The following is a 14,068-nucleotide window of genomic DNA, read 5'->3' as shown; positions in this document are numbered from 1 at the left end:
AACAAAAGGTATCTTCCACTTAAAAGTCACATAAACTGACTTTTCCATATTTGTAGTCATTGATTACTGCCTAAGAATTTTATGAATGTTGAGGGCAAAGGGCGCAGGCGCAGCCCAAAAAAGTCATAAAATATCATTATTATACCTGAATAATATTTGTCGAAAATAAAATAAAAATGAGATAATAGTAATGTAGCTTTGTTATAGTATATATTCTTATATTTTACTCTTAATGATAATTCATTTAGAACAATAATCATATCATGATTAGGATTATATAAAAATAAATAAATCTCTTTCTTGAATTTCATGCTTGGTGAAATACTATTGTATAAATTGAAAGAAATGTAGTAACGTGTCATTTAGTTGACTTTTTAAATAAAAAATAATAACATTGAAATACAAATTGGTGGTCACAATTGAGGGAACATACAAGAAAATTAGGTAAGAATAGTCCAACAATCAAATATATATATAAGTAAACCCTTCAAGCTGTTGATAATGACGAATAAATCATATATCAGTATGAGCTAAAAAAAGCAAAAAATATTAGATAAAAAAGAGATCCCACCATAGATTAGATAGATCTAAATATGATTTATTTATATATATTATTATTATAGGGCCAAATGCAACTTTTCTAGAAGGTTAAATTCAAAAAAATATGAACTTTTTGAAAAATAAAAATAAAAATCATAAATTTTTTAAATGGGCCCTAGTGCTGACGCCATACATAGGGGATCATTACGATTTAATGACATCATTTAAATTTAATTTTTTTTAGTTCGTCTTCATTGGACGGTTTTGTAATTTTATTATTTTAAACAGATGCCGTCCAATAAATGCATATTTTTGTCTGCTTTGTGTTAGTTATTATGCAATAATTCATACCTTATACTATAATTTAGTTTTGGATATTAATATGTGTATTAACAATACAAAATAATATCACATAATATATTTAAACAATAATAATTACGTCTCAATTTCAAACTAGCTTAGCTGGGTGCATGAATCTTGGACTCATTTTATGCCAATAATGTTCAAAAGCAATCATTCATACCACACTAAATTGCTATTGTACCTCCGTAGTTTTTTATTACCTTTTTAGCGTTGGAGTTATGTTGATATCCTTCCATTAGGACACGACTAAATCATCACTTGTGCAACATTTCTCTCTATATATAATAATAATCTACTTAGGTATGGTTTGAAGAATGTGTTAATGTATATTAGTAACTATATTAGTCTTAAAACATGATGTACCAAGTGCTAAAGTAAATTAGTATCATTCTTTGAGAAAGAATATGCTGAGAAAATCTGCTTCTACTTGAAATTTTGTTGCAATAAAAGCCCTATTTTCAAAATTCTGTAGTCAACTTCAAAGGTCATCAGCCAAGGCACAACGATAATCATACAACATACAATATAGTATAACGATGAAATAATTCAAGCGTCTACCATGCATCCTTTTATATATATATATATTGATATATATATTTTTTTGCTATAGTAGTGTGTGTGGCGACTTTGTTGAAATCAAATGAATCGTAGAAAAATGAGATATAAATGAAAAAATAATTATCATTTCTTGATAGGATAAAAGTAATAAATAAAAGAAATAAATATATTTAAAAAATTGTAGACAAATAAAATTAAACGTAGGTGTAATAACGTAATTTCAACAATAATTGGGAAGAGACTGAAACTTACACATAAATCGCATTCGTTGAATGCATTTTATGTCTTTCTTTCTTAGCGCAATTAATGTTGAGTATAAAATGAAAAAAATAATTATCTTTTCTCGATATGATAAAAATAATAAATAAAAGAAATAAATATGTTTTAAAAAGATTAGACAAATAAAATTAAACGGAATTTCATCAATAAATGGGAAGAGACTGAAACTTACACATAAATCGCATTCGTTAAATGCGTTTTATGCCTTTCTTAACAGAAGGGGTAATAACGTAATTTCATCAATAAATGAGAAGACATAGAGGCTTATACATAAATCACATTCGTTGAATGTGTTTTATGCTTTTTTTCTCAATTTAATTAATGTTGAGTATAAAATGAAAAAAAGAATTATCTTTTCACAATATGAAAAAAGTAATAAATAAATAAATTTCAAATATTGTAGACAAATAAAATTAAATGGAAGGGATAATAACGTAATTTCAACAATAAATGGGAAGAGACTTAAACTTACACATAAATCGCATTCTTTTGAGGAAAAAAAAATTGCATTCGTAGAATGCGATTTATGCATTTAATAACGGAAGGAGTAATAATGTAATTTCATCAATAAATGGGAAGAGACTGAAACTTACACATAAATCGCGTTCATTGAATGCGTTTTATGCCTTTCTTTCTCAGCTCAATTAATGTTAAGTATAAAATGAAAAAATAATTATCTTTTCTTGATACGATAAAAGTAATAAATATATTTAAAAAAGATTAGACAAATAAAATTAAACGAAAGAGGTAATAACGTAATTTCAACAATAAATAGGAAAAGACTAAAACTTACACATAAATCGCATTCGTTGAATGCGTTTTATGCCTTTTATTCACGGAAGGGGTAATAACATAATTTCATCAATAAATGGGAAGAGACTGAAACTTACACATAAATCGCATTCGTTGAATGCGTTTTATTCCTTTCTTTCTCAATTTAATTAATGTTGAGTATAAAAAGAAAAAATAATTATCTTTTCTCGATATGATAAAAGTAATAAATATATTTTAAAAAGATTAGACAAATAAAATTAAATGAAAGGGGTAATAATGTAATCTCAACAATAAATGGGAAAAGACTGAAACTTACACATAAATCGCATTCGTTGAGTGTGTTTTATGCCTTTCTTAACGGAAGAGGTAATAACGTAATTTCATCAATGAGACTGAAACTTACACATAAATCGCATTCATCGAATTCGTTTTATGCCTTTCTTTCTCAGTTTAATTAATGTTGAGTATAAAATGAAAAAATATATAAAATGACGATTAAACATTCCATACATAAATTATGAATAAAATCAATGTAAAAAAATAGGCAAAATTTTGAAGGAGGACCAAAAGTGCACCAATATTGCAAATATGAGGGACTATTAATGTCCTATGTGAAAACTCAAGGATGACGTTGAATGCATTTTATGTCTTTCTTAATGGAAGAGATAATAATGTAATTTCATTAATAAATGGGACCAAATTAAAACTTGCATTTATTGAATGTCTTTTATGTCTTTCTTTCTTAGCTCAATTAATGTTGTGTAGAAAATGGAAAAATAATTTTCATTAATAAATGGGACCAAATTAAAACTTACATTTGTTGAATGTCTTTTATGTCTTTCTTTCTTAGCTCAATTAATGTTGTGTAGAAAATGGAAAAATAATTATCTTTTTTCGATATGATAAAACTATTAAATAAAAGAAATACATATATATTTTTAAAAAGATTAGACAAATAGACAATCCATTACCTATATCCAAGTAATAGTAGCACCGATAGAGAGAGGGCATGGTGGTAGGGGAAATAGGCAGATGAAATCAGTTATCCAACTTATGATGAAGCTGCCTGCTGCTCTTACTTTAAGAGTTAGCAAACTCAATTTCCTCAACTCAGCAGCCTATTTCTGATTCTCCAAATATACTTTATTCACACCAGCCAGCAATAGTATACACTTCTTTTCTGTATCGTTCCAACTTTATTTGAACATCCTCGTCAATATACAGTTCACAGTACTTCTTCTCCAATTTTATCGAATGTGCCCTGAGCCCCCAGGGATGAGGCAATAGCTCACACTACTCGATCATCCTCATCGAGCTCTGGTTTAAATGTTCAAAGTCAAGATGAATTACAACAAATAATTCTAGCCTTGTAGGATATCAGAATGCTAAACCTTTTATTGCAATATTGTATTACATATCAAATTCAAACCATGTGTTGATGATCCTGTTTTCTTTATGTTGTATCAATTTTTTTAAAATCTATTATAAGGTTTAGCCAGTATTGGTAAACTTCAGACCTGTGTTGTTCTGATTCTTTTAGCTTTATGTGCATATAAATGAGCATAAACAAAGGCTGATTTGAAATCATATGGCCAAACGCCTACTAAGAGCCGATAGATCAGATTGAGTGAGTTATTGTGGAACACTAATCTGATACCTATTTACAAACAACAAAATACTCGATACACAAGGAAAAGAGTTGATTGATTGATAAAATTTTATATGGTCCAAATATTACAAACTATGATGATCCTCAATCTGATCTCATCTTGTTAATCTGATTCAAAGCTGGTTGTAGAATGTTGTAAGCTACCCAAAGCAAAGCAGGTGTTACAACAATCAACAAAAGTTGTCCCCTGTTATCACTTGCTGCTTCTGCAATCATCGCAATATCGCTAGCCGCTGAGGCTTCTGGAGTGTTAAAGAAGCCTGTTGCTGCTAGCCCGGTAAGACCAAGCCCGATTATAATTCCTTGATTCCTCATTTTGTTAATTTGGTTCAGTGCTGGTTGAAGAATGTTGTAAAGAACCCAGGCAAGAGCCGGGATCAAAGGGAGCAACAGGGCTAATCCCCTGTTGTCTCCCCCTTCAGCTAATTCTGCGATTTGTTGAGCTGCAAATGCGGAGTCACATGAGCTAAGTGTTGAGAAAATGGCTCCTGCAATTGCGGTTCCAGTGAGTGGGATGGATAAGTTTGAGGCGTTTTCTGAGGATTTTGAAGTTAAGAGACCTTTGGGGAGGTTCTGGATGGAGAGAAGGGAGACGGGTTTCGGCTTTGATGGGTTGTTAATAGATGCTTTGGTGAAGCATTTGGCGTTGAGGACGGCCATGGTACCTATGGTGGCTGCCATTTTCTTTCTTTAGTTGGATTGAAGACTTGCAAAATGTGTGGTTGGTTAAATGTACATGTAGAAATATATAAAAAGAAGATAGACTCAAAGTGATTATAAATGAGAGAACCAATAAGAATGTGGTATTTTAGATTGTTCTCTTATCCACAGATAGTGATTTGGACAATATAGACCTCATATTTGATAACACACCAATGGTTTCTTATCTTCACTCTCTTTTTTCCAGCAACTAAACTAATTAGAAACTTCTAAAATTTTGGTCTAAGTTTCTTCATCTAGGCACTACTACAAGTTATTGGGCCACAGAGTAAAATCTAATGGTTCCATTTTAAGGCCCAAGAGGAGAACTATGTCTTCTCAACAAACACGGTGAGATTAAATCGTTGTAGAAACTCATAAAACTTCAACCATCCATCTTTGATGACATTCAAAGTAGGATTTTAAAGAGAGTAAAAGCAATAATCAATGTTACTATGTATGTGAATTATTATCAAGTGATCCTATACATTACAGAATATTTTATGTATGCTTGAAGTATGTACTGCATGGCCTATGTATTTACTATTTTAGTTTTAAAACATGATTTGCTAATGTCAAGTCTGCTTGCAGTTGGAATGTAATTAAGTGTGTTGCAAATTCTAGAATCACAGAAGAGTAACAATGTTTCGTTTAAGATCAAACCGAGCTTTATCAAAGACTTGGGCATATTGGTTGGTTATAGAGTATGATGAAATCACATTCAGTTCATTTACTTGACGATTCCTTCGTTTGGGTACGATAAAAAAAAAAATTACTTTTGGCACGTTTTAGTAGAGTGCTTCAGTCGGACAACACGATATTAAATGAACAAGGCACAAGGAGATTTAGAAAGGCATCGCCTGTTTAGATAACACTTCTCCAATATATTATAATATGTAGTGGACTACATTCAACTTATGGACAGCATATACAACACTAGGAATCTTCCATGAAGCTGCCCAGGAGACACTCAAGAGTCTAACCCTGATTCTACTGAGAGGAACTATGAGATTTCAACTCAACAACATCTGGCCAAATAGACGACTCACATTTGATTATCCGATTCCATGGAGCGTAACCATGAGAAATATTCTGGTGTTTGATTGAACACATGATCTGTACCACTGGGTGGTGTAATTCTTTTCCGCATAATTGACTCAAAAAGAGTAGGCTCTCTCTTCCTACCACCTCTTGGTCTAGATAGGAATTGCTCATCAGCCTCTTCAAAATCTCCCTATAGAAGACAACCAAAACACCTTAAGTCAATCATGAATATTAGAAACAAAACTGATCCGAATGACATAATGTGCATTCAAGTAACAAATACATTTTACTTACAGGAGTATAAACATGGCAGCCTGATTGTTCATGTTTATCTCTCACATGCTTGAAAGCAAATTTCATACCACAACCAGATATACTACATGAGAATGGTTTAGCTCCCACGTGCACAGCTTTGATGTGTTGAGCAAGATTTGACCTCTGTATTTTCAAGCAACAAATAAAGGTTAATACTGTGGCTCAACTACTTGAAGGAGATGGCCTTGGTTAAGGTTAAAAGTTGTTCCGTAGCTGTCTATGTATTTCTCCTCGGACTAGTAATGAATTAGCCCATTGCTTTCTAGATTGTTTACACTACTGTTCCATATAACAGAAGAAAACTTCAACTACATATAAGAAATTGTATTAGTCCTTACTGTGGAGAAAGTGTGCGGGCAATCATGGAATTCACATTTTATTCTCTCTGATATAGGCCCTTCTTCATGTGTGCGAAGATGCCGCTTAATATTCTTCTTCAATTGCTTGGTCCCACATATTTCACAAACAATATGTTGGTGGCAACTCTCTATGTGTTCCTTGAGGCATTTCTCGTTTGTGAAGTGTTTCATACACCCTGGCTCTAAACACATAGCCTCGACAGTCTCCAGCTTAACTGCAGTGATACAATGGCAAATTATAGTCAGCTTATTGGAAGAGTCTTCAATACTAAATAAGTAAGAAATATCAATACTTCACAGTAGATTTTTGAAATTTGACTTGCCATGAGAATCTTCATGTTTCTTTAATTTGGATGCATATTTAAACACCTTTCCACATCCAGCTTCAGAGCAGACATATTCCTCTGGAAGATCAACCTCTGCGGAGGCAGATTGGTCATGCATCTCTTTGGCATGCCGAGTCATGTTGCCTTGAAAATTGAATGTGCTTTTGCAGCCATCAACAGGACACTTAAACAACTTCCCTTGGTGCAGCAAGAGATGTCTCGACAAGTGATCCTTTCTACGGTAGCTAGACTGGCAGTCATCTATATGACATACGAATGGCCTCTGTTCATGCAAAATATCAACAAGAAAATATTTTAAGAAAGTTTCAATCTACAGGGTCCTAGACCAAAGTGCACTTATGCTAATGGAGAAAAATGGAAAAGTTATCTTTTTGTATTTGGGGAAGAGGGGAACTGGGAAGAGTCTCGAACCACAAAGATTATAAGGCGTGATTGAGGCTCACTTGATGGAGCTTCTCAGGAGGTCCCCCTTCCTGATACTAATCCAGTCAAGGAAATATACCTGCCTCTTGCATTTTGGAGTTCTTTATTTGGGATCCAATGCGTCACACCTTCACATAATTCCACAATGTTTCTCAAAATATCTCAATCTGCAAAGTCATTAGTATTAAATGCATCCATAGACAATAAATCAGAAGATATAACTAGTACACTAAGACCTGTAAAAGATGTGCAACAACAAAACATACCTCGAGTGAATGACTTTGCATATGCTGCTTCAAATGAGCAGGCTTCTGAAAACTCACACCACATTCCTCACAAATATTCATTCTTGAGCCCTTCGCATTTTCAGTTGCTTCATCTTTCCTGCTCTCGATTTCATCCTATTAGTAAAAACAACCAAACATCATTACTTTCCTCTCAACTAATCAAATCAGTACCTCTCTCCAAATACACAATTTAAGCTCAACCACAATAAATCTTTGATAATATGAACCTATGACAAGCAAATAATAGCTCCTAAAACAACAATTACACTAGTTTAACATTGAAATCCAAACAAATCAGGTCATGTACCATTAAAACAAACTTTATCGTCTTTCAGCTCTGGCTAATGAATCTATATAATTACTGATTATCAACTTTACCCTAAAAGCGAGTTCAGAAAAAACAACCACGATAGTAGATCTACACGAAGCAGCTCAGATAACAAGTAGACAAATATGAAAACAGAAAAAACGAAAATACATAGAAAAAAACGTACTTGATGATGAGACTGAATATGGGAGGAAATTAGGGATTTCTTCGAACGGCAAAGGCCACAAAATTCACAGTAATATCTTCTAATGTCTCTAAATACTACTTCTCTTTTCTCTTCTCCCATTGCGCCCAATTTTCAGCCACGAATATCACAAACCCTAGTTTTGGTCGACTGTAGAATTTAGCTCCTTTTATAGTCGCGAAAAACTTGAAAATTGTTTGAACTCCCTCTAACTTCTGAAATATGATACTTTCACCCCGCCAGGTTTTACTTCATCAAGTTTCGCCACGAATTAATTAGTGGTGTTTGTTTGGACACTTTAGGGCCCGGNGGAGTAACATTATTCAAAGTTTGAGACATCCTTTTAATAGTAATAATAATAGTAATGGAATAAGCCTTTTTTAGTTGAAGTAATTAATTTTAATTTTTTGTGATTGAACAAATCAACACTATTAACGGAGGCTCAATAGGAGCATATTAGACCCGATTTGAGGTTCAATAAGACAATATATGTGAGTCAGACGAATATACTTAAAAGGGGAAATTAAGCAAATATCTCATAAAAATAAAATAATTATAAATATATATCTCTTTATATTTATATCCCACTAAATAATTAGAATATATACTCATCAACTAATTTCGCTTAACTGATACTAAATCAGTATCCTATACTGTTTTGATATCATTAAAGGTGATAATTTTGCTTAACTGATACTAAATCAACGTCACAGAGGTGAATACTTTTCATATGTGCTAATCGCCTTCCCTTGTGCTTACACCATTTGTTTGTGAATGCTCTGCTTTGCTCTTTGTCGCGCTACTTCCACTAGCAACCAGCTTTGGATTCTCCTGAAGGCACCGTGTGAAGTAGGGATTTAAATAGAATCTCTATTTTGGGGCTTAATGTTACTCCTCTCCCCGGGCTCGCTCTGCTCTATGCCCAAAGCTTCAATTTCGAATAAAGAAATCAAGAATATTGTTTCTTGATATGTCAATTGGTCAAATTCAAAATCAAGTGTATCCTTTCGATGAATGATCAAAAGATTGAAATGGATTTAGAACCATAATTTCTGACTATCATATGTCATCAATCTTATAATTGTTGGTTGATTCTCAAGCAATTTGGGCAGGTGGTACCGAGATCTAAAGAAGTTGAGCATATTTGCTCTTTTCTATGGTAGTTTGTAGGGAAAGGAAATAAAATCCACTGGATACCCACAGCCAGCTCAATACTGCAGCAAAACAAAGCTAGTTCTATGCTTATTTTGTTGTAAAATGGAACCACTTTTGCTGCACTGAAGATACCATATGTCAATGAGTCTTCACATGGCCAGAACTTCGTAGTGGTTGAGAAGTCCAATCGATTCAGTTCTGCTTTTGAGCTATGATTATATGGTTCAAACATCTGGTTCAAAAATCAGCAAGCACACGTTCAAGGTGCATTCGGAAACTAGAGTAGTCTTGAGTAGAAGGACAAATTCTATTGACAATAACAGAATCCAATTTCATTCACTGGAAGCAACACAAAGAAACCTGCATTACTCCAAAAATATCATACCCGACACCATTCTATTCCATATTGCCATGGCAGTTGTTTCTGCACAGTTGTGCCTGGATTTGAAAAGGATCTTCAATCATCCCTATATTATACAAGTCACAAGCATCAAGGAATAGTTATCATCTCACACTTCCACAAATTTTCGCTTCCTCAGTTGAACCAAATCCAAATAAGAAATAACAGTGTTCCAATTCAGAAAAAGCAAGATGAAGATGGGATGATGTCAGACACTTTCTAGTAAGTTGGTGATTATAATGATGTTGTTAAAGCTAGCCAATAGGTGCTTACCACTATGATTATACCAGCTTTTCCCATTCACAATTTAACAGATTGACTTGGAAGGTAAAAATGCAAATTAACAAAATCTGGCAGAAACGGAACTGGAATATGCATTTATCAGATATGAACAACGTGAAGAGCTACAACGCTAGAGATTATACATAATTGAAGACAAGGAAGAATCCATAATCTTTAAGCACAGGCACCAACTGAAATAACAATGGTTCTTGGCAAGTACAGCGAAGCACAAATACATAATTTTCTGTCAGTTTGCAGAAATTTCAGCTTACAATACCTACACTCTCTTTGCTGTTTTCCATCTCAGAAAGCCATCAGCTTTGCCTTAGAGAGAAGTAATCATTCTAGTTCATATCGTCATTGTCCTCGTGATCAGTAAAACTCTCTAAAATTGGAATAACAAAGTCACCCTCTCTGCTTTCCCATCCATTTTCATCGTCTGTCATGTCTTTAGGTTCATCCTTCAGTTCCCTTTCAGTTTTCAATTCACTCGTATGACGGTTTCCTAACAAGAGAAGATCCAACATATATCTTCTCAAATCATAAATTGGGTTCGGCTCAATCAAACACCCTTTACTATATGCTTCTCTAAGAAAAACAATCTCAGCAATCCCTTTAGTGGATATGTAAAATATCCCAGGATGCTTCAACAACAGCTCACGAATATTAACTACAATGCCGAGGTCCTTCTTAAAATGTGCCAACCTTTCAACTGGCACCGACTTCTCAACAGTCAAGCTCAAAACTTCATGAATAATCGCCACAGCTCGCTTCTCATACCGCTCAACACCTCCAAAAGTACGCTTCCCAACAACTGCTGACCTCGACGTTAACTCATCACATCTTGAAGATGGCTCCATGGTTTCAGTTGTTTGCGGATTCAAGTGATACGTGAGTTCTCTTTCATAAGGCTTAACATAAGGAAGCCTTTGCCAATTTTTCAACTTCTCCCTAGAACCTGGTTCTATCTTAAATCCAGTAGGGAAATGAATAGGAAATGCATATTTAACCTCAAATTCACTCAACCATTTCTCAATATACTCCTTTTTCCTCCAAGATTCAACCTTTGCCACCCCAAAACTCCCATCTTTGTCATTTCTATCAATTAATTCAACAACCTCTAAATCTACCATCCTAAAAACTTCATCATACTTAATTATTATCGAGTCCCGGAAGTTTTCAGGCAAACCCAATTCAGTCCTCAACAATCTAAGAGCATGCAAATGTATTGTCCCATTCACAGACATCATTAAAATTTTCCTTATTTTCATTACATTTTCATCTTCATTTTGTGATACAACATCATCTTCTTGATTCAGCAAAATGACGAATTTCTCCCTAAACTTGCAGCATATATTTCGCTTAATGGGGTGTGTAAATACCTCGAAAATATGGGGATATTTCCGGAGAAGATCACCGGCGGTAACGGTTTTAATGCCGGCATGTGGGGCCCATTTGGAGAGTGATTGAACTGAGAGAAAAGGACCGCGTTTTCTTGCAGATACGACGTCGTAGAGGTTGAGAATGAGCTTGAGTCTCCGGTAGTGTGCTGTGAGTTTGTCGAGATTCGGGTCGCGGGTCCGGTTTTCCAGGCGGGTTTGGGCAGTGTTTGCCGGTTTCTTCCAGCGGATTTGAGTTGTGGAATTGAAAGGGCCAAATGAAAGTGGAGTGTTTGATGCCGGATTCTTCCATCGGAGTTGTAAAGTTGTCATTTCTCTGTCACACGACGGCGGCCGGTGCACGGAAGGCCATGGCCGTGAAAGATGGAGACTTTATAATGGGAATTTGGTTTGGGAAAATTGTAAAGAAGGGAACTAGTGGAGTCCGACTAATTTAAATTTGTAAGAGATTTTAAAATAGGGAAAAAGGGTCAAATTGTATATACATTATGACCATTTTTGACACTTTCTGGCTAGCACTTCCGCTACCGTTAACTGGCGTTCCAGAAAAGAAACCCCAAAACCAGAGATGGCTCTACTGTTCACCATCATGACTCCTCCTGCTACTCGTCTCTCTTTTCATTCATCATCAACTTCTTCGGCGTTTGCTCACTCATGTTAGTATCTTTGTTTAATTATTTGAATGACCTCTCTGTATGTCTATTAATTTTGTGTTCTAGTTATTTCTACAGAGATTATTGTGGGATTCTAAATTTTGGGTTTTTCTTCTGTTTGCATTTGTTTTTTGCTCTCTTAACCTTAGTTGTTTCCTGTTAAAGTTTGTTACTTTTGGATGATTCGATTTAGGTCTTTACCAGAATACTAATGAGTTAGCTTGTTATCATCCCCTACCTTGTCAATTTGGATTTTGGGGATCTATGCTGCTCGGACTCTCCAAAAATGTTGGCGCCCTCGCGTTAGATACTCCAAAAAAGCACTATTTTTGGAGGATCTGATATGCACCCTGCATCCATTGGTAATTTTTTGAGGAGTTCTAGCAGCTTAGGTGGGGGATTACCATTGTACTCAACACTCTTTGTAACAGTGTGTGCAAACTTGAAATTAATATATGTTTTAAAGTTTTTCACCATATATATGTAATAGCAGTTGTACTGGCTGAATCTGCTGACGGAAAGGTGCACCCGCCACTGTTTATCTGAAAAATGTTATTGTTGGGGGCAGAGACAAATTCAAAATTTGAAGTTGAAGGTCCCTATATCGATCTCAAGTTAAAACTACAATAATAATTGTCTTTACAGTCATATATACATGAACCTGTAACCAGGCCTCTCGATCCATCCCGGGGGCAAGAATGTGGTAGCAGATCAAGACCTACCTTTTATGTTCTGCATCTTAACAATCTGCAAAATTTGAGGTTGATGTATCTTTTTATGTGATTGCTGTTGCCTTTTGTTCATCCTTCTCTAGTGAGGCAGTCCTAAACCGTTCCATGAAATACTCCCATCTTCATCATCATGCATGTGCAACATCTTGACTGTTCATGTTATACACCATAAGAGGTTCTTAACTTTATAATTGATTCTGTATTAGTCTCCAGGGTTTGCAACGATCCCATTGCTTGGCAACCAAAGTCACATATCAGTTACTATATTCGAGCACCCTTTATCTTCAAAGAGAGAAGTGTCTGGATTGCTAAGGCAGCTTCTGATATTGATAGCGGGGATTCTGATAATCTGGAGAGTGATGAGGAAAGTTTCTCTGTTGATAACCTGCCATTGGATTCTAAGCTTCAGCTGAAGCTTGAACAGAAGATGAAAATGAAGTTGGCAAAGAACATCAGATTACGAAGGAAGAAACTTGTCAGGAAGTGCCGCCTTAGGAAGAAGGGGAGATGGCCACCTTCAAAGTTGAAGAAGAACAAGAATGTGTAGTCTTTACCACAAGATGTCTCTGCGGGTTTTCGCAATTCACCTTTTTGTAACCTTGACATCAATGTCTTCAACTTGTAAATAAACAAATAAGGATTAATTAGTTATGGTATAGATTTGGTACTGTTCGCGTTTCTACTTGTTTTAGTTGATAATGATACTTAATAGAGAAGGCTCTTTTTATTCCTTTTAATGTTGATTTGGAATATTTACATGGAAAGAACACTTTGAGACAGCTAGACTGTCAATCAACAAGTTGTGATTTTGTGCTAACTGGAACTTTTCTTTGTTTGCTTTTGCTCCGTGACCACTTGCTCACTTTCTTGAGTTTTTCTGGAGGTCAACATTGGAGTTGTAGATGTTTGCATCAGAGGTTATCAAAGTGAAAACATTCCCCTTTGATGTCATTGGTTATGAGCTATGTTGCTCGGACTGTTCAAAAATATCAACAACTGCATGTTGGAACCTTAAAAAGTAGTGCACTTTACAAGCATCAGGTACGCCAACATTTTGTAGAGTCCAAGCAAAATAGGTTGTGAATATGTGGATCAGTTGTATACACTCAAATTAGTTAAAGCTGTAAAGGGATATATGAATTGCTGGAATGCAAAGGAAGCTTAGAAATCTTTTCTTATCAATCGTTCATCTAAAGATTTGCCCATTTTCTTCGTTTAGTCTATTAAGGACGGAGATGGAGACTGTTTCAAAAGAAGTTCCATAACAAAAGCCTTAAA

The 14,068-nt window shown here is 34.7% G+C and overlaps 4 protein-coding genes across 4 annotated transcripts; 1 reads left to right on the top strand and 3 right to left on the bottom strand.

Moving 5' to 3' along the window:
• Positions 1–4,226: 4,226 nt before the first annotated feature.
• LOC125865257 (photosystem II core complex proteins psbY, chloroplastic) lies at positions 4,227–4,923 on the bottom strand. Its single transcript, XM_049545459.1, has one exon. It carries the CDS (start codon positions 4,862–4,864, stop codon positions 4,268–4,270), a length of 597 nt encoding a protein of 198 aa, XP_049401416.1. The 5' UTR covers positions 4,865–4,923; the 3' UTR covers positions 4,227–4,267.
• Positions 4,924–5,749: 826 nt separating this feature from the next.
• Positions 5,750–8,305, bottom strand: LOC125865491 (transcription factor IIIA). The gene is made up of 6 exons (XM_049545686.1): positions 8,152–8,305; positions 7,637–7,771; positions 6,924–7,209; positions 6,580–6,815; positions 6,221–6,364; positions 5,750–6,116 (listed from the first exon to the last, which is right to left on the bottom strand). Exons 1-6 carry the CDS (start codon positions 8,269–8,271, stop codon positions 5,928–5,930), a joined length of 1,110 nt encoding a protein of 369 aa, XP_049401643.1. The 5' UTR covers positions 8,272–8,305; the 3' UTR covers positions 5,750–5,927.
• Positions 8,306–9,892: 1,587 nt separating this feature from the next.
• LOC125866145 (protein ROOT PRIMORDIUM DEFECTIVE 1) lies at positions 9,893–11,831 on the bottom strand. The gene has a single exon (XM_049546449.1). The coding sequence runs from the start codon at positions 11,716–11,718 to the stop codon at positions 10,351–10,353; it is 1,368 nt and encodes a 455-aa protein (XP_049402406.1). The 5' UTR covers positions 11,719–11,831; the 3' UTR covers positions 9,893–10,350.
• Positions 11,832–11,861: 30 nt separating this feature from the next.
• Positions 11,862–13,432, top strand: LOC125866146 (50S ribosomal protein 5 alpha, chloroplastic-like). The gene is made up of 2 exons (XM_049546450.1): positions 11,862–12,062; positions 12,997–13,432. The coding sequence occupies exons 1-2, from the start codon at positions 11,975–11,977 to the stop codon at positions 13,335–13,337; spliced, it is 429 nt and encodes a 142-aa protein (XP_049402407.1). The 5' UTR covers positions 11,862–11,974; the 3' UTR covers positions 13,338–13,432.
• Positions 13,433–14,068: the final 636 nt, after the last annotated feature.

Source organism: Solanum stenotomum, chromosome 5 (genome assembly GCF_019186545.1).
Source record: "Solanum stenotomum isolate F172 chromosome 5, ASM1918654v1, whole genome shotgun sequence".
Classification (NCBI taxonomy): Eukaryota; Viridiplantae; Streptophyta; class Magnoliopsida; order Solanales; family Solanaceae; genus Solanum; species Solanum stenotomum.
The sequence above is the reverse complement of the archived record's forward strand: the minus strand, read 5'-3'. Positions and strand labels throughout refer to the sequence as shown.

Bases quoted from the DNA above. Each gene is read 5' to 3' on its own strand.
- LOC125866145 (XM_049546449.1), bottom strand. From the start codon at position 11,718: ATGACAACTTTACAACTCCGATGGAAGAATCCGGCATCAAACACTCCA.
- LOC125865257 (XM_049545459.1), bottom strand. From the start codon at position 4,864: ATGGCAGCCACCATAGGTACCATGGCCGTCCTCAACGCCAAATGCTTC.
- LOC125866146 (XM_049546450.1), top strand. From the start codon at position 11,975: ATGGCTCTACTGTTCACCATCATGACTCCTCCTGCTACTCGTCTCTCT. The intron at 12,063-12,996 runs GTTAGTATCTTT...ATTCTGTATTAG, and splicing joins TTCGGCGTTTGCTCACTCAT to TCTCCAGGGTTTGCAACGAT.
- LOC125865491 (XM_049545686.1), bottom strand. From the start codon at position 8,271: ATGGGAGAAGAGAAAAGAGAAGTAGTATTTAGAGACATTAGAAGATAT. The intron at 6,365-6,579 runs GTAAGGACTAAT...TTGAAAATACAG, and splicing joins GCCCGCACACTTTCTCCACA to AGGTCAAATCTTGCTCAACA. The intron at 6,117-6,220 runs GTAAGTAAAATG...TGTCTTCTATAG, and splicing joins GCTGCCATGTTTATACTCCT to GGAGATTTTGAAGAGGCTGA.